The 20,583-nt window shown below is 40.7% G+C and overlaps 1 protein-coding gene across 1 annotated transcript in view; it reads left to right on the forward strand.

The window, feature by feature from the left end:
- The window catches only part of GFRAL (GDNF family receptor alpha like), a 199,403-nt gene that overhangs the window by 666 nt on the left and 178,154 nt on the right, over positions 1–20,583 (forward strand). Inside the window, exon 2 of the mRNA XM_073675429.1 lies at positions 14,909–15,043. Coding sequence (XP_073531530.1) covers positions 14,909–15,043 — 135 coding nt within the window. The remainder of the gene's footprint in view (positions 1–14,908; positions 15,044–20,583) is intronic.

Raw genomic sequence — 20,583 nt, forward strand, 5'->3', positions numbered from 1 at the left:
AACATATACAACACATTATAGAAAAAAATATATATATATATATTTATTATCAACTATTTTGACTCATTTGTGGAATAAAATATATAAAAAGTTCACTGACTTTATATCCACTAAAGATAAATTCTGTGTGTTATGATCATTAGTGATAATGTGGGACAGCAATATAATTAGTGGGTGTTATTATCTTTATGAATGTGCATAGAATTGTCATAAAATATAGTACTTATGTATGAAAATTATATATTTTGGATACAGGACTGCAAAAACGTATAATTATATAAAATTTTCAAAAACACAAAATGAGACAGTGAGGATATGTAGGAATTTGGGTATGTTTGAATGTTACATTTTAATAGTTTTATAACTTTATTTATAGTAGATAATCAATGCAATCAGCATAAAGTTAAAAGTAAGCCTCTATTAAAATTACAGCATATTTTTGTCAGAGAAAACGTCTGTACTTGTTCATATAAATTATGACAAAGAGTAACTTTGTAGGTTAGGCTCACATTGTGTTTCTGTATTATCTTAGGTGGGAGCAAATTTTTTTAGATCTGCCATAGACTCCTATTGGAAAGAACACATTTATTTATTTTACTCACTTATATAGCACCATTAATTCCACAGCACTTTACAGACATCACATTCACTGTCCCCATTGGGGCTCACAATCAAAATTCCCTATCAGTAAGTTTGGAGTGTAGTTGGAAACCAGAGAACCTGGAGGAATCCCACACAGGTAAGGGGAGAACAACAAACTGCTTGATGGGATTTGAACCCAGCGCCCCAGCACTGCAAGGCTACAATGCTAACCACTGAGCAACCGTGCTGCCCTATACACACATCTATAATATAACCGGAGATGCGTACCTCAGTCTGAAGACTTTATAGACTGCGCAAGCGCAATGTGCAGTCTGGCTCCAGACAGAAGAACGCATGGAGCCGTTACAGGTAAGAGGAGTGTGTATGGCGGCGCAGATCGCGGTATGCGTAGACACTGAACGCATACCACGATCTCCGGCGCCATACTTACATACTTACCTGACCGGGAGAAGTGTTGCCGTGGCGCCTCTCTTCTCGCCGGAGACCAGTGCAGGAGTGAGGCGTCGGAATCGGCGCATGCGCATAGCGCTATCTGGCGCCATTTTACTGAAGACACATTTGCAGTGTGTCTTCAACAAAATGGGGCCAGACAGCGCGGTAAGGTCACGCGTGTACTCCGGCGCCACACTCCTCCCCCGGCCTCCGGAAGAACGGGACGCAGCGCTGGAGCACAGGGAAGAAAGGTGAGTATAAGTGTTTATTTTTTTGTATGTGTGCACCGTGATAGGGATGAGGGTTGCCATACATATCATTATTGGGGGGTCAGGGGACCACACATACAAGAATTGGGGGATGAGGGGTGCCATGCATACCAGGATTGGGGGTGAGGGGTGCCATGCATACCAGGGCTGGGGGGGGAGGGGACCATGCATACCAGGATGAGGAATGGGGTGCCATGCATACCAAAATGAGGGGTACCACACATGCCAGAATTGGAGGGTGAGGGGACCATGCAAACCGAGTTAGGGATGAGGGGGAACCATGCATACCAGGAATGGGGGGATGACGGGACCATGCATACCAGGCTTGGGGGATGAGGGGACCATGCATACCAGGATTGGGGGAGAGGGGACCATGCATACCAGGGTGAGGATTAGGGTGCCATGCATACCAGGATGAGGGGTAACACACATACCAAGATTGGGGGGGTGAGGGAACCATGCATATCATGATAGGGATGAGGGGGTACAATGCATACCAGGATTGGGGGTGAGGGTTCCATGCATACCAGGATTTGGGGGTGAGGGGACCATGCATACCAAGATTGGGGGCTGAGGGGACCATGCATACCAGGATTGGGGGGTGAGGGGTGGAGGGGTGCCATGTATACCAGCATTGGGGATGAGGGGTACCATGCATACCAGAATAGGGATGAGGGGTACCATGCATACCAGGATAAGCAATGGGGTGCCATGTATACCAGAATGAGAGGCACCATACATACCAGAATAGGGATGAGGGGTACCATGCATACCAGAATAGGGATGAGGGGTACCATGCATACCAGGATAAGGGATGGGGTGCCATGCATACCAGGATAAGGGATGGGGTGCCATGCATACCAGGATTGGGGGATGAGCAGTGCCATGCATACCAGGATAGGGATGAGTGGGACATACATACCAGGATTTGGGATGAGGGAGCCATGCATACCAGGATGAGGGATTGGATTCCATGCATACCAGGACTGGGGGATGAGGAGGTCATACATACCAGGATTAGGGGATGAGGGGTGCCATACATACCAGAATTGGGATGAGGGGTGCCATGTATACCAGAATAGGGATGAGGAGTACCATGCATACCAGGATAGGAATGCGGGGTACCATGCATACCAGGATTGGGAGGTGAGGGGACCATGCATACCAGGATAGGGATGAGGGGGTACCATGCATACCAGGTTTGGGGGATGAGGGGACAATGCTAACCAGGATTGGAAGGTGAGGGGACCCTGCATACCCATACCAGGATTGGGGGGGTGAGGGGTGATCATGCATACCAGGATTTGGGGGGTGAGGGGACCATGCATACCAGGATTTGGGGGGTGAGGAGACCATACATACTAGGATGAGGAATGGGGTGCCATGCATACCAGGATGAGGGGTAGCACACATACCAGGATGAGGGATTGGATGCCACACATACCAGGATTGGGGGATGAGGGGCGCCATGCATACCAGGATTGGGGGGTGAGGGGTGCCATGCATACCAGGGTTGGGGGGTGAGGGGACCATGCATACCAGGATGAGGAATGGAGTGCCATGCATACCAAAATGAAGGGTACCACACAAACCAGGATTGGGGGGTGGGGGGACCATGCATACCAAGCTTGGGGGGTGAGGGGACCATGCATACCAGGATTTCAGGGGGAGGGGACCATGGATACCAGGATGAGGAATAGGGTGCCATGCCTACAAGGATGAGGGGTACCATACCGGGATAGGGATGAGGGGGTACCATGAGTATCAGGATTGGGGATGAGAGTACCATGCATACCAGGATTGGGGGGTGAGGGGAACATGCATACCAGGATTGGGGGATGAGGGGACCATGCATACAAGGATTAGGGGGTGAGGAGTGCCATGCATACCAGCATTGGGGATGAGGGGTACTATGTATACCAGGATAGGAATGCGGGGTACCATGCATACCAGGATGAAGGATGAGGTGCCATGCATACCAGGATGAGGGGTACCATGCATACCAGAATAGTGATGAGGGGTACCATGAATACCAGAATAGGGATGAGGGGTACCATGCATACCAGGATAAGGGATGGGGTGCCATGCATACCAGGATAAGGGACGGGTGCCATGCATACAAGGATAGGGATGAGAGGGACATACATACCAGGATTGGGGATGAGGCAGCCATGCATACCAGGATGAGGAATTGGATGCCATGCATACCAAGTTTGGGAGATGAGGAGGCCATACATACCAGGATTGGGGAATGAGGGGTGCCATACATACCAGAATTGGGATGAGGGGTGCCATGTATACCAGAATAGGGATGAGGGGTACCATGCATACCAGGATAGGAATGCGGGTACCATGCATACCAGGATTTGGGGTGAGGGGTGCCATACATTCCAGGATAGGGATGAGGGGGTACTATACATACCAGTATTGGGGGTGAGGGATGCCATGCATACCAGGATAGGGATGAGGGGGTACCATGCATACCAGGATTTTGGGATGAGGGGACCATGCATACCAGGATAGGGAGGATGAGGGGTGCTATGCATACCAGCATTGGGGATGAGGGGTACAATACATACCAGGATTGGGTGGTGAGGGGTACCATGCATACCAGGATTGTGGGAAGAGGGAGTACCATGCATACCAGGATTGAGGGGTGAGGGGACCATGCACATCAAAATAGGGATGAGGGGGTACCATGCATACCAGGATTGTGGGGTGAGGGGACCGTGCATATCAGGATTGGGGGTGAGGGGTGCCATGCATACCATGATTGGGTGGTGAAGGGTGCCATACATACTATGATAGGGATGAGGGGGTACCATGCATACCAGGATTGGGGGGTGAGGGGACCATGCATACCAGGATAGGGATGAGGAGTACCATGCTAACCAGGATTGGATGGTGAGGGGACCCTGCATACTAGGATTGGGGAGTGAGGGGTGATCATGTATACCAGGATTTGGGGGGTGAGGGGACCATGCATACGAGGATTTGGGGGGTGAGGAGACCACACATACCAGGTTGAGGAATGGGGTGCCATGCATACCAGGATGAGGGGTAGCACACATAGCAGGATTTGGGGGTGAGGGTACAATGCATATCAGGATAGGGATGAGGGGGGTACCATGCATACCAGGATTGGGGGATGAGGGGACCATACATACCAGGATTGGGGGGTGAGGGGTGCCATGCATACCAGCATTGGGGATGAGGAGTACCAGGCATACCAGAATAGGGATGAGGTGTACCATGCATAGCAGTATAGGAATGCGGGGTACCATGCATACTAGGATGAGGGATGGGGTGCCATGCATACCAAGATGAGGGGTACCATGCATACCAGAATAGGGATGAGGGGTACCATGCTTACCAGAATAGGGATGAGGGGTACCATGCATACCAGGATAAGGGATATATACCAATAAAAATGCTCGCCACCCGGGCGTAGAACGGGTTCAATAGCTAGTATACCATATAATCATATATAGAGGTATTGAAAAGCATTTAATTGAGTTAAGATAACTTTATGGCATCATATACCAACCATATTCACTCCATGTACATGTCTCTCATTGATTCACACTGGAAACTGACTCTGGATAGCTATATCATATATCTAATAGTGATATCGTAGGCATCATAGAATATTATCAATGTGAAATGGCAAAATGTATGCCGTTCCACAACTGTTTTTTTATTAGCTATAACTTAAAAGGAACCTATTTCATGCCCCCAGTACGGCGGACAATATAAATCAGAGCCTTGCTGCACAAATGTGGCCCGGTACTGTATATTATTCTCTTTAACTCTTTGGTCTTAAAGAGAAAATATACTTTGAAGATCTAGCTGGATACCAGCCTAGTATGACTTCTCCCCTGGTTGGCTCCTCCTGGCTCAACTGCAAGTGTTTTAGGTCTTCCCTATTTACACATGAGAGACATAGTGAATCACCTAGAGTGGTGTTGGGAGAAGCCAGAGGAGGATGGACTGGCTGGACTACTCTCGTCTCCAGCTATGGTTCTCAGGTGGAACTTCAAAGTGTATGTTCTCGAAAATGCCAGTGTTTCAGAAAGAAATTAACCTGGCTATAATTATGCAGCCAAACAACGATTCATTCTGACCATGGTATTGCCTGGCAGGTTCCCTTAATTAGTTTAAAAATTAAAATAAAAAGGGGGTGATATAAACGCTGCTGAATGTGAAAGACAGGCAGGTAATATCTACGTAACAATTTATTAATTGAATATAGAGTTACGCATTTCAACATCAGACAGATGTCTTCCTATATATATATATATATATATATATATATATATATATGTCTTCCTTTCGCCAGGCATGTATGTTAGCTATACAACAATAACATATGTCACCGACATATTTTGGTTTTAACAATGTTAGAAAAAACATTTTAAATCACCAAATATACACTCTATAGAAAAGATATATTAAAATGTCCCTTTTATTAATATCCTTAAAATAAGATGTAATATCAAAAAAGTATATTATAAAATCAGAAAAAGTATGGCCATCCTATGTAAATATGCCTGATCCTACCCCCCAAAAAAACAACCATAAAAAAGGTGGGCTGGAGTGACCCTAGAATCGATCTATCCTGTTCCTACCTTACCGCGGAGGTTGGCACACTAAGATCGCAATTGGCACCCCCGCTCAATGTAGGCTTACCCTAACAGGCCCTAATAAGCCCTAGACTATAATGCCTAATATCAGGTGTTGGTCATCATAATCTACTTTAGTCCTGCACTTGAAAATGTGTCTCACATTCTACTAATATTAAATTCAAATGTGCAAAGGATGACCAGTCAAGTACCACATCTATGATCCTAATCCAATGTTAGGCATGAAATAGTGCAACACTTGATGAGAGATATCCACACTGATGCTGAAGTTCTCAAATTTAGTTATAGCCAGTAACAGCCAGGGTTTAAATGGACATTAAGGGAGGGAAAACGGTTATACACTGCACCTACAAAATATTTTTTTTTTTAGTGTTTGGTACCCTCATCGACATGTTTGCTTATTTAATATCAAAGTACCTGCAAATGTTCTTGCTTTTAGTGTTTTTTTCTTTTTAACATTGATAAAAAGAATTTGAAACTTTGAAGTTTTTACTCATTATTCCTAGTTTATGTCATTTACTATGTTGTTTGGCATTATAAATTATGTACTTTTTACCTATGTTTCACTTACTTATTTGCATTGACCCCTGACCTAATGATGTCAGTGTATAACCTTCTTTTATTGCTCTCATTTCAACCGTTGATGTTTTTATTATTATATTCCTAGTTTAGATTGCACACTCTCATTCTATGTATTTTGTAATTTTATCTTTATCTTATTGTTTATGTGCCCTGACCCTTAACCCCATGATGTCATTGTATAACCCTTTTCCCACCTTTTTGTCTTTTTAAATCTGTTGTACTGCTAAAATAAACGCCTGGCCTGAGGAAGACATCTGTGCAATGCTGAAATGCATAACCCTGTATTGATTTAATAAGCTCTTATGTAGATATTACCTGCCTGTCAGTCACACTCAGCAGCGCTTTTATCACACCCTTTTCATTTTAATTTTAAACTATTTATCTGATACATGGTGGTTCCTGCACAGTACCATCGCCTGGGGCAGCTGCAGGTACTACCATATGTCATGTCAGCCCTCACCATCTCCACTTTATTTGTCACCAGTTTTTCCCAATATAAACTACGGCCACCACCTTTAATGCCTCTTTTACAGTAGTCTAACAAGCTGTATATAAGTCCATAACCGCCTCTGCATATCCCAAAAAATACCTTTTAATTGCCCATATGTGCGGTTCAGTCCGATGGGCCCTCCTAATAATAACATAATGTCCCCTCATAACAATATCACAATTTTGCTATTTAATGTGGATACAAACATCAAAGCTTAAATTTTAGTCTTTTAAATAGGGATGGGTGAACCCGAACAGTAAAGTTCGGGGTCTGTAGCGGACTCAAGGTTTCCAAGCATGGACCCCGAACAAGGACTTTTCATGTTAGTCCGTGTTACTGTTTGAGTTCTGCAGCCCAAATAAAGCTAGTTGAAAGGCTGCAGCACACTGCCATAACCATTGAAAGGCTGCAGTGAACTGCAATAGCCTTACTGGTGTCACCGCTCGCAGTGTGAGAAATTTCTCATGCTGCAAGCAGTGACGTCCATAAGGTAAACGCCGTTCATTGGCTGTGAACTGCAATAAACTTAATGACATCAGCACTCGTTGCAGCAACCGGACTCACATGCTAATGTCATTGTGTTCCGGCTGCTGCGCTGAGCGGTCACATTACTGATGTCACTGTTCAGCACTGCATCCAGACATAACCGAGTCAGGGATCATCATGGGATGTGGGATGGATTTACAGCAGACCCTTTTGGATTATTTTATTTTTTAGAGGTAATAAATTGGTAAAAAGGGTTGAAGATTTTTTTTTACAATTAAAGGACTTTCTCTGTGTGTGTGTTTATTGCTTTTAACTATGGAGTTAGTAATGGGGGTGTCTTATAGACGCCTCTCCATTACTAATACCTGGGCTTGAGGTCAGCAGACATTACATAGCTCACATCAACCCCCAAACTATTACCCAGCTTGCCAATGCACCAGGGCAAGTGGAAAGAGCCAAAGCTAAGAGCCAGAATTGGCGCATCTAATGAGGGATGGTGTTATTAGTCTGGGAGGGATTTTGGCCCCTTTCCAGCCTATTTATATCAACCCACAGCTTAGCTTGTCTGCTTTGCCTTTGCTTGTTATTAAAAATAGGGGGACCCCACATCATTTTTTTGGGTCCCCCTTTTGAATAATCAGTAAAGGCTACGCAGACAGCTGTGAGCTGATATTAACAGCCTGGGAAGCTTCATGGAAATTGGCCTCTTCACAGAATAATCACACCAGCCCCCAGTTTTCCCTCAGCTGACTATTAAAAATAAGGGGAACCCCACACCATTTTTTCTTTTATTTCTTTATTTATTAGCTAAATACATGTACAGTAAGCTACACATGTACCGCACTAATTATATATCTCACTAAAATATTTTTTACTATGCACAGGCGCCGGCTGGAGAATACTCTCATAAGCATCACCTGTTCTCGCTTCTATCAGTAAGAGCAGGCGACGTTGATGAGAGTAGGATTCATCAGTTGACGCCTTACCAGTGTGAACCTTGTCACCACCGGTCACAGCCGCTGGCTCATATGCTGTCCTCTGCATGATAGCGTGGGAACTCGCAGTGGTCCACGATAGCCAGCGGCTGTGACCGGCGGTGACTTCAGTAAGATTATCATCCGTCAGAATTGGTGTTTCCCACGCTGTCATACAGATGACAGTGGGGGAAATGCCAGATGTTCGGGCCCGCTATTCTCTTGAATGGGGTTCAGATGCGGGATCAATTTTGGGTACCGTTCTGGTACCCAAACTAAACTTTTTTATAAAGTTTGGCTGAACCTGTTGGACCCAAACATCCACAGGTCTACCCATCTCTACTTTTGAACATTCTCCTGGGTTTTGTAAGGCCTGATCACATCATGGGATTTACCAAAGGCAGGAAGGCTTCAGATTTAACCAGACGATTATTAAATTTTATCTGTTCATCAAAGGGGAGTTGGATGTCTTCTTAGTTCCCAATTAGATACGGAAAAGGCATTTGACAGGTTTTACAGGGACTATACCTTGTAAACCCTCCAAAAATGTGGGTTTCAATATTTTTTACTACAAGCTATCAATGTTTTAAACAGCACCACTTTGTGCCAGGTCTAAACAAATGGGATTCTCTATTGGCCATTTGGAATATGAAATGGAACCAGGCAAAGCTTTTTTTCTCACTAATAATATTTGTCTTACTTATCAAGTTGTTGGTACAGGCCATAAGAACTTGTATCATCATTAAATGTTCAAAAATGAAGGGACAATCCCACGAAAAAGGATTCACGGATGACAAATTGTTCGCTAATAACATTACACTGACTTTCACTGATCTGTACTACCTTATGACATTCTTCTTAAATTTAGTAAAATCTAACTTTATAATACTTAATGAGAACAAGTGCAAGATTCTGGGCATGATTCTGACTAAAACTGTTATAAATCAAATTAGACAGGAGTTCCGTTTCCCTTGGTACCAATAGTTGATCCCATACATAGGCATTTATTTATCACTTCTTACCCACATAATAGTCCAAGGAACTTTAAACCTCTGACATCTGCATTATCCAGATGAACACTTTTAGAAGTTTATAGGCTGACAGGGTGGGATTATACAAAATTATAATTCTGTCCACATTTATATCTTCGCTGCAATACAGGCCTCCAAATTCCATCTAACATCTTTTTATACTCCCAGATACTGCAGTCCTTTTGGCAAAGCAAAAATTCCAGAGTTCCCTTCAACATTGTTAAAAATAGTTAAAAATGGTGAAATGGTTGTACCCAACTAATAGACATACAATAAAGCATGCATGCCAGACAAGCTAATATGACTGTAGTCTCCTTGTAGTTACAAATTGTGGATAAACTTTGAACTTTAGACTCTTACTCTTCCCTTAGAGACCTGCTCACGGCTCCTTCCATATCTTCAACATATCCAGGTCTGCAAACTTCTATCAAACATTGAAATGCTTTTTTGAAAACTAGACTAGATTATATCAATTCTTAAAAAAGAACCTGTCTTCTCTAATAGTGCTATTAACCTGCAGAACTAGAGTTAGTCTGCAGGTTACAAGTATTATGAGGATGGCAGGAGGCAGGATTGAAAGGTCACCGCCCAGAAGAAATTCAACTTTATTGCACTGATGCACTGCAGAGCTGCGGACTTTAATAGCAGTGCATCAGTGTCGAGGCAACTGTCAATCAGTGCCAAGATGTTCTTACAACCTCGGCTCTCAGAGATGTGAGAAATTACTTTAATTGATATGGGAATGGATGAATGTAAAATAAAGTTCATTTCCTCCCTCCAGTGGGGCTTTAAGTGCAAGCACAGGGTAGGTTCAGAACGCAATTAATCTGTAGATTAATTGTATATCAGCAGGTTAATAGTGTTATCAGACATGACAGGTTCCCTTTAAAAATTGATATTTTTTTTTAGTTTATCTTTTGCTTTCTACTCCCCCCTTTTGAGAACGTGGTATCCAGACATTCAAAGCTGTATATACCAACGAGTCATTTTGCTCATTTGAGGAATTTTTCGACCTCCTTTCCCTCAAATCGTACTTTCATATATATCTCCAAATCAGGATTTTACTACTATACTACCATCTAGTAAGCCACCTCTCTTGATAGTTCCTCAAGTATTTGTATATTTATATTTTTTTCCAATGCCTGAGTAAACTTGAAAGTAATTAATTGGTTCTATATCCTTTATTAAGGGGATAACGAAGTTGTTAAATTCAAAGAAATGCAAAAATGGGAAACTGAATTGTAAAAGTTACATCACAACTATGGATTCAGACATTAAAATGGACAAAATGTCATTCAGCATGTATTAATCATTGAGAAATTCCAGAAATGATTATATTATACCTTCAAGACACACTCTATTATACGGCCATTATGGTCTTCATTCTGCTAGCGCAGTTGTCAGTACTGTAACTCCCTTGATGATGCACATTTTTTTGGTCCTGTTGTAAAATACTCCAAACAGGGCATTAGATTTTTGCACTGTTTAGTAATTTATTTAGAATTTGCATTATTCGATTGCCAGGCTTGGCTATGAAGTTCTTAGAACTAGCAGACATTTCATATGATTTAAGATCCATGATTTGTCATATTTTTGCTACAACATGAATCCAAACAAATGTAAATGTAAATCTAAGACACAATTCAAAGGGTAAATTCTAACTATTCTTGAGATGATCAAATCTTTTAAAATTTGAATTCAACAGGTTTGACAAACTTTTCAATGCACTAAATGACGGCTGGCTTTACTTGTGGATTCACATGAAGCGAATTTACATGAATTTTCCATAATCTGAGAATTTCATAAATGTCAACAAAAATTCAGTTTGCCTTGAGATGATGAACATATGTCAGCCCTACATAACAATACATGAAAACATTCAACAAATGCTGGAACAGTTCATTATCCTGCGCACAAGAAAAATGTGGTTACTTTTATGTTGCAATACTTTTTTACACCTCAGAACAGTTTGGTTTCTTTTATAGATAAATCATTAGAATGAACCAATGATGTTTGGCTGATATAAACTTGATCTTTGTCAAGATATGTTATTTTTCTTCTCCCTTTAATTTTCTTATCTTTCTTGATTTCTTGTTGTTTATGTCAGTTTATTATGGTTTATAAACCATATTGTGACATATGGTAATAGTGTTTTGGTCATTGTAGGCATTTTGAATGTACTGGTATTACTCAGTTTATTGAAGCTGATCTTACTATACTATGTGTAATAATAATGTGTCTACATTTCTCTAACGTATAAACAAGAGATATAAGGAACAGGTACATTGAAATTGCATTAAAGGTACCTATATGTGTACCAGTTACTGATAGTAACCCAATTATGGACATGTGTAGAAATGGACCATCGAATGCAAAAATGAGACCAAAAAACGAAAAGAAAAAACTTCAAAAAACGGTCCAATGTGAATGAGACAAAATTATATTTGTTCAAGACAATAATTGTGAACAACAATGTGGTGAGTAAGCGGGGGAATAAAAACAGACACGCAGAAAAGGGGCGCCACAGCAGAAATGTAAAGAGGTAAAAAGATAATGAACAATCAAGTATGATATACCACTTATCTGGTGTGCCTATATGGATGAGATGCAATCAATGCAATAGATAATGCAATAAATATATAATGTGTATACAAAACAGAATACAATGTATGGCGTGGTGCTGGTGTGCATGGGTGTATTCACACCACTCTTTCTACTATGGAAATATGAGTAGATAAAATGAAAACAAAATCTGGGCATTTCAATTGACTGATATCCAGCTGTGAGTAAAGCACTGATTGCTTAGTGAAATAAATGTCCTATACATATCGACATGCTGTCATAATTCTAAATGTACTGAATAATACTCACAGCTTGGAGATGAATCTGCTGCTCTGCCCACCCTGACGCGCGTTTTGGCGTCTAGCCTTCATCTGGAGTGCTTTACTCACAGCTGGATATCAGTCAATTGAAGAGCCCAGGATTTTGTTTTCATTTCATCTACTCATATTTCCATAGTAGAAAAAATGGTGTGGATACACCCATGCACATCAGCACCATGCCATACATTGTATACTGTTTTGTATACACATTATATATTTATTGCATCTTACTGCATTTATTGCATCTATTGCATTGATTGCATCTTATCCATATAGGCACACCAGATAAGTGGTATATCATATTTGACTGTTCATTACCTTTTTACCTCTTTACATTTCAGCTGTGGCGCCCCTTTTTTGAATGTTTTTATTCCCCCGCTTACTCATCACATTGTTGTTCACAATTATTATCTTGAGCAAATAAAATTTTGTCTCAATCACTTTGGACCGTTTTCCGAAGTTTTATCTTTTCGTTTTTTGGTCTCATTTCTATAACGTGTAACTGATTGTTTTGAACTTTACATATGCAGAACCTCACACTGCACATGCTTGTTTTCTCATCTATGTACAGTAGTGTGAAAAAGTGTTTGCCCCCTTCCTGATTTCTTTTTCTTTTGCATTTTTGTCACACTTGCATTTTTCAGATCACAAAGCAAATTTAAATATTAGACAAAGATAACATAAGTAAACACAAAATGCAGTTTTTAAATGAAAGTCTTTATTATTAAGGGAAAAGGAAATCCAAACCTACAGGGACCTGTGTGAAAAAGTGATTGCTCCCCCTGAAACATAAATCTTTGGCTAGCTAAGTTCAATTTCCCTAGCCACACAAAGGCCTGATTACTGCCACACCTGTTCTCATCAAATAAATCACTTAAATAAGACCCGCCTGACAAAATTAAGTAGACCAAATGATCCTTACACGCTAGACATCATGCTGCGATCCAAAGAAATTCAGGAAACAAATGAGAAACAAAGTAATTGAGATCTATCAGTCTGGAAAAGGTTATAAATCCATTTCTAAAGCTTTAGGACTCCAGTGAGTCACAGTGAGAGCTATTATCCACAAATAGCAAAATCATGGAACAGTGGTGAACCTTGCCTGGGTGGCCGGCTGACCAAAATTACCCCAAGAGCACAGTGATGACTCATCCAAGAAGTCACAAAAGACCCCACAACAACATCCAAAGAACTGCAGGCCTCACTTGCCTTAGTTAAGGTCAGTGTTCATGACTCCACCATTAGAAAGAGACTGGACAAAAATTGCATGCATGGCAGTGTTCCAAGATGAAAACCACAGCTGAGAAAAAAGAACATAAATGCTCATCTCAGTTTTTCAAGAAATCATCTTGATGACTGCAAAGTCTTTCGGGAGAATACTCTGTGGACTGATGAGACAAAAATTTCACTTTTTGGAAGGTGTATGTGCCATTACATCTAACGTAGAAGTAACACAGCATTTCAGAAAAGGAACATCATATCAACGGTAAAATATGGGGGTTGTAGTGCGATGGTCTGGGGCTGTTTTGCTGCTTCAGGACCTGTAAGACTTGCTGTGGTAAATGGAACCATGAATTCTGCTGTCTAACAAAAAATCCTGAAGGAGAATATCCGGCCATCTGTTTGTGACCTCATACTTAAGTGCGCTTGGGTTATGCAGCAGGACAATGATCCAAAATACACCAGCAAGTCCACCTCTGAATGGCTTAAGAAAAACAAATTTTAGACCATGACCTTAAAAAGGCGGTTCATAGGAAACCATCCAATGTGGCTGAATCACAACAATTTTGCAAAGATGAGTGGGCCAATATTCCTCCAGAGGGTTGTAAAAGACTCATTGCCAGTTATCGCAAAAGCTTGATTGCAGTTGTTGCAGCTAAGGGTGGCCCAACCAGTTATTAGGTTTGGGAGCAATCACTTTTTCATACAGGGCCCTGCAGGATTTTTTTTTTCACTATATAATAAAGACCTTCATTTAAAAACTGCATTTTGTGTTTATTTCTGTAATCTTTGTCTAACATTTAAATTTGTATTCTTATCTGAAATATTTAAGTGTGACAAACATGCAAAATAATAAGAAATCAGGAAGGGGGCAAACACTATTTCACACCACTTTATATAACCCAATAAAAAAGTTAAACTGTGAAGTGAGAACTTGGTCTCAATTATGCTTGATTAAACATATTTGTTGGAAACATTAAATTGTCAGAAATCCTATCCTCACAATTCAGAATGTTTTTAATAGATTGGAATGAGACATTGGTATCCTAAAGTTGAGTGTGCAGTAATTTTTTTGATATTGTATAATGAGCACAATTTGCATCTAATAGAGATTCTCAGCTGTAATCTCAAAGTAACTGAAACATTAATGAAACCTTCATGCAACAATTTTGCAATGTCATCATGAGTTAATGTAATGCCACTGTTATGTGTCAAAAATTGTACTTTATAGAATAGTAGAATAATAGATATTTCTTATTTGTGTTATTTGATTTTATTGTTTTTGTATGTTTTAGCTCTTTGGTTAATTACTTTAAACTTGCCAAGATTACAAGCTATAAATTGTCTGAACCTGAAAGAGAGATGCAGAATGTCTGAAGATGAATGTTCCGGACTTTGGAATACTACAGAAAGGATGTGTGATCTTTCAGGTAAACAAGTGACAAGAGTTTCCCATGATTACTTTAATCAGTTCTGAATATGTTTGAAAAAAAACTTACAAGTTTTACCAGTAACTTAATTGAAGAGCATATAGTTTTGCTGGACAATTTCTGGTACTCTGATTTCCTTTCACATTGCAAAAACATCTGAACTAATTCATGAAAGCTTTTACAACAGAGTTCTTGCTAAAAAATGTTTGAAAAGTCACAAAGTTTTGGCGCATTACGAGGCTGCGCTTGAAATTTTTCAATTTATTTCATTTTCATGCTTATTTCACCAACCTCTGATAAATTGGGCAGAGCTGGGCTGGGATGAAAGCATGAAAGCATGGTAACACCTGATAAAAAAAATTCATGACAAGCAGTGGTGTTCCTCATGCAACAAATTTTACTCCAGTATCTGACTGAAATAAGATTTGTGGTGAGGTAAACAGAGACGCACCACAATTGTCCAACAGGTGTGTGTGGAACAGGCTCAGTAGCGGAGCCTACTCCACATGGGCAGATGCCAGGATATGGCGCGTAATAGATATGAAAAAGCAAGCCCTCATACAATATCATAGATGGAAAAATGGAAAAAGTCGGTGGTCTCAGAAAATAGCTACACAAATGAATTTTTTTTAAACAAAATTTCCATTTTTTAAGCAAGTAAAAAATCTATAAATGTCTGGTTTCACCATAATCATACTGACTTAGTGAATTATGTTGACAGGTCAATTTTATCACACAATGAACACCTTAAAAACAAAATAAAAAAAAGTGCAATTACATTTTTATACTATTTCACACCGTTTGGATTCCCCCCTTTTTGTACACTGTATGAAAGGTGAATAGTGTTATAAAAAATACAACTCTTGCTGCAAAAAATAAGCCCTCACAATACCATGTTGATACATAATTTTAGATGTTAATAGACATTATATCCTACAGTGGTGATGCCATGGGGACATGATAATAAAAAGGACAAAAAAGTAGTGCTCTATAGAATACAGATTTGTGGTAAGTGTAGTGTCACTGAAAGTAAGCAGAACTGCTCTCCATGGTAAAATGGGTCCTCTCTCTTGCCTGTAGTGTGTAAGCTCTTATGGTCAGCGGGTTCCTCACTCTATCTCTCCCTTAGAGTGTAAGTTCTTATGGTCAGCGAGTTCTCTCTCTTTCTCTCCAGCACATGTGCATTTTCTGAGCAATTACAAGATTTCCAGTGTTGAGACTGGTGCAAATTTATTTGCTGCAAATTCTTGGGGAAAATTAAGTCGACAAATTATAATTTCATAAGATCCCCTCATCTCTAGTATCCACGGTAAGTGCAGCAGAGTGTAGAAGTATAACAAGGAACCCCTAGGTGCTGCTGGAAAAGATGATGGCTCGTAGGTAGAAGTATGGTCACTTTATTAAGGCTGTGCATTACAGCACTGAAAGGGTGCCTTAATCAAGCTACAGTGGGTACGGAAAGAATTCAGACCCCTTTAAATTTTTCACTCTTTGTTTCATTGCAGCCATTTGGTAAATTCTAAAAGTAAAAAAAAAAATTGAAATTAATATACACTCTGCACGCCATCTTGACTGAAAAAAAAAAACAGAAATGTAGAAATGTTTGCAAATTTTTAAAAAAAGAAAAACTGAAATATCACAAGGTCATAACTATTCAGACCCTTTGCTCAGACACTCATATTTTAGTCACATGCTGTCCATTTCCTTGTGATCCTCTTCGAGATTATTCTACTCCTTTATTGGAGTCCAGCTGTGTTTAATTAAACTGATAGGACTTGATTTGGAAAGGCACACACCTGTCTATATAAGACCTCACAGCTCACAGTGCATGTCAGACCAAATGAGAATCATGAGCTCAAAGCAACTGCCCAAAGGGCTGTGAGACGGAATTGTGGCAAGGCACAGATCAGGCCAAGGTTACAAAAGAATTTCTGCATTACTCAAGAAGTTTGGGACCACCAGAAGTCTTCCTAGACCTGGCCATCCAGGCAAACTGAGCAATCGTGGGAGAAGAGCCTTGGTGAGAGAGGTAAAGAAGAACCCCAAGATCACTGTGGCTGAGCTCCAGACATGCAGTAGGAAGATGGAAGAAAGTTCCACAAAGTCAACTATCACTGCAGCCCTCCACCAGTCAGGCCTTTATGGCAGAGTGGCCCGACGGAAGCATTTCTTCAGTGCAAGACACATGAAAGCCCACAAAGAGTTTGCTCAAAAACACATGAAGGACTCCCAGACTATGAGAAATAATATTCTCTGGTCTGATGAGACAAAGATAGAACTTTTTGGTGAAAATTCTAAGAGGTATGTGTGGATAAAACCAGACACTACTTATCACCTGCCCAATACAATCCCAACAGTGAAGCATGGTGGTGGCAGCATCATGCTATGGGGGTGTTTTTCATCTGCAAGGACATGATGACTGGTTGCAATTGAATGAAACATGAATGCGGCCAAGTACAGAGATATCCTGGATGAAAACCTCTTCCAGAGTGCTCCGGACCTCAGACTTGGCTGAAGGTTCACCTTCCAACAAGACAATGATCCTAAGCACACAGTTAAAATAACAAAGGAGTGGCTTCAGAACAACTCTGTGACCATTCTTGACTGGTCCAGCCAGACAGAACCCTGACCTAAACCCAATTGAGCATCTCTGGAGAGACCTGAAAATGGCTGTCCACCAATGTTCACCATCCAAGCTGACGGAACTGGAAAGGATCTGCAAGGAAGAATGGTAGAGGATCCCCAAATCCAGGTGTGAAAAACTTGTTGCATCATTCACAAGAAGACTCATGGCTGTACTAGCTCAAAAGGGTGCTTCTACTCAATACTGTACTGAGCAAAGGGTCTGAATACTTATGATCATGTGATATTTCAGTTTTTCTTTTTTAATAAATTTGCAAAAACATTTCCGTTTTTTTCAGTCAAGATGGGGTGCAGAGTGTACTTGAATGAGAAAAAAAATGATTTTTTTAGAATTTACCAAATGGCTGCAATGAAACAAACAGTGAAAAATGTAAAGGGATCTGAATACTTTCCATACCCACTGTATTTAAATAATGATGTAGGTACAGACACATACGTATATACACAGATATAAATGGGAGGAATATGACATTATAGGTCAAAGGTCATGAACAAGGAAAAACAAACAGAATAAATGTAAAAATGATTGTGGCTCAACACAGCATATCTATTGTAATAAAACATGATGATGCAATGGAATAAAGATGCGTTTAGCATCTCCTATTTCAAACTAGCACCAATATTAATGTACAGTTCAAAAGGGTTGGGGAATAGATAAATGGTTAAATTAATTGGTATAATATAAATAATTATGTGTGTGGTAAAAAAAACATCAAGGCAGAGAATGGAGGAAAGAAAAACTGGATTGTGACTGCACATAAGGGCTCTTTCTCCTCTGCGTATAAATCAAACAAGTGCAATCCGTTGAAAATTTTTAAAAAATCAGATTTCACTCCGACTAATGTTATTGAATGATTAAGTGTTCATCTGCGATTTTTTTCTCAACTCTGATCGTACTGAGAAATAAATCGCACCATGCTCCGAGTGCCCGCGTATATCTGATGAGACTTGCCAATGCAAGTCAATGGGTGAGAGGATAAAATTGCACAGCAAACGGACCATGTGTGTGCCATCCGATTTTTACACACACATCTCAAAGGAAACCCGAAATTTCATTAGCCAAGTACAGAAAATTCACAGCCCAAACTGTCAGAACAGAATAGGTAGGATACATAGAAATATGTGAGTGAGATATATAATCAGTGCTTTGCATGTGTTGTTTTCTGTACTTCTATTTAGCTAATAATTAAATAAATTAATAAAAAAATGGCGTAAGGTCACCCCATTTTTAATAACCAGCTGAGGGAAAGCAAACAGCTGGGGGCTGGTGTTAAAAGTGTGGAAAGAAGCCAATATCCATGCATCTTCCCAGCCTATTAATATTAGTTCACAGCTGTCTGCTTAGCCTTTACTGATTATTAAAAAGGGGGGACAGCAATAAAAAATGACGTGGGGTCCCCCTATTTTAATAACAAGCAAATGCTAAGCAGACAGTTACGCACTGATATTATTAGGCTGGTAAGGGACCATGGATTTTGGCCACTTCTCAGACTAATAACACCCGCCCTCAGCCGCACCAGAAATGGTGCATCCATTAGCTGCCCACTTCTGGCACTTAGCCTCGGCTCTTCCTGATTACCCTGGTGCGATGGTAATCAGGGTAATAGTTTGGAGTTGATGTCAGCTGTGTAATGTCCGCTGACATCAAGCCCAGAGGTTAGTAATGGAGAGGCATCAGTCAGACACCCCCATTACTAACCCCGTAGTCAAAATGAAAAAACACACAAACACAGAAAAGTCCTTTCATTGTAAAAAGCACTCACTGACAATTACCCTCTTATACCCATTTATTACTAAAAATAAAAGTAATCCAAACGGTCCGCCGTTAAGCCATAATAAGGAGGTCACACAACGATCCCCAACTCTACTACTGTACATCCAGAGGCTGTGATGAGTTGGGAAATCAGTAATGTGACCGCTCCCCACGGCCGCCTTAATATAATGAGAGTAGTGTGAGTAGTGTCACAACCGGTGGCTCTCACAGTAACCTCTGTGTGAGCCACCAGATGTGAGCTGCTTTAACCTTACTGACGTCACCGCTCACAATAAAAACTGCACATATTTGGACCAAAAGTGCATTGCCTGTGTGAATGTTACCTAAAGCATAATGCCTACGATAGAGAGTGAAACTCTACTCTACTCTAATATACAGTGGGGAAAATAAGTATTAATACACTGCAGATTTTGCACGTTTTTCCACCTACAAATGGAGAGGTCTGTAATATTTATCGTAGGTGCACTTCAACTGTGAGAGACAGAATTTAAAATAAAAACCAGAAAATCACCTTGTATGATATATAAATAATTAAATTGCATTTTATTGCATGAAATAAGTATTTGATTATCTACCAACCAGCAAGAATTCTGGCTCTCACAGACCTGTTAGTTTTCTTTAAGAAGCCATCCTACTCTGCACTCATTACCTGTATTAATTGCACCTGTTTGAACTCGTATAAATGACACCTGTCCACACAATCAATCACACTCCAAACTCTCCACCATGTCCAAGACCAAAGAGCTGTCTAAGGACATCAGGTACTAAATTGTAGACCTGCACAAGGATGAGCTACGCGACAACAGGCAAGCAGCTTGGTGAGAAGGCAACAACTGTTGACACAATTATTAGAAAATGGAAGAAACACAAAATAACTGTCAATCTTCCTTGGTCTGGGGTTCCATGCAAGATCTCACCTCGTTGGTTAAGGATGATTCTGAGAAAGGTCTGGAATCAGCCCACAACTATATGGGAAAACCTGGTTAATGACCTGAAGAGAGCTGGGATCACAGTCTCAAACATTACCGTTAGTAACACACTATGCCGTCATGGATTAAAATCCTGCCCAGCGACAGCCCCGAAACCTGAAAGATGTGGAGAAGATCTGTATGGAAGGGTGGGC

Source organism: Phyllobates terribilis, unplaced genomic scaffold, assembly GCF_046119375.1.
Source record: "Phyllobates terribilis strain yellow unplaced genomic scaffold, ASM4611937v1 Scaffold_3__8_contigs__length_932513732, whole genome shotgun sequence".
In the NCBI taxonomy this organism is placed as follows: Eukaryota; Metazoa; Chordata; class Amphibia; order Anura; family Dendrobatidae; genus Phyllobates; species Phyllobates terribilis.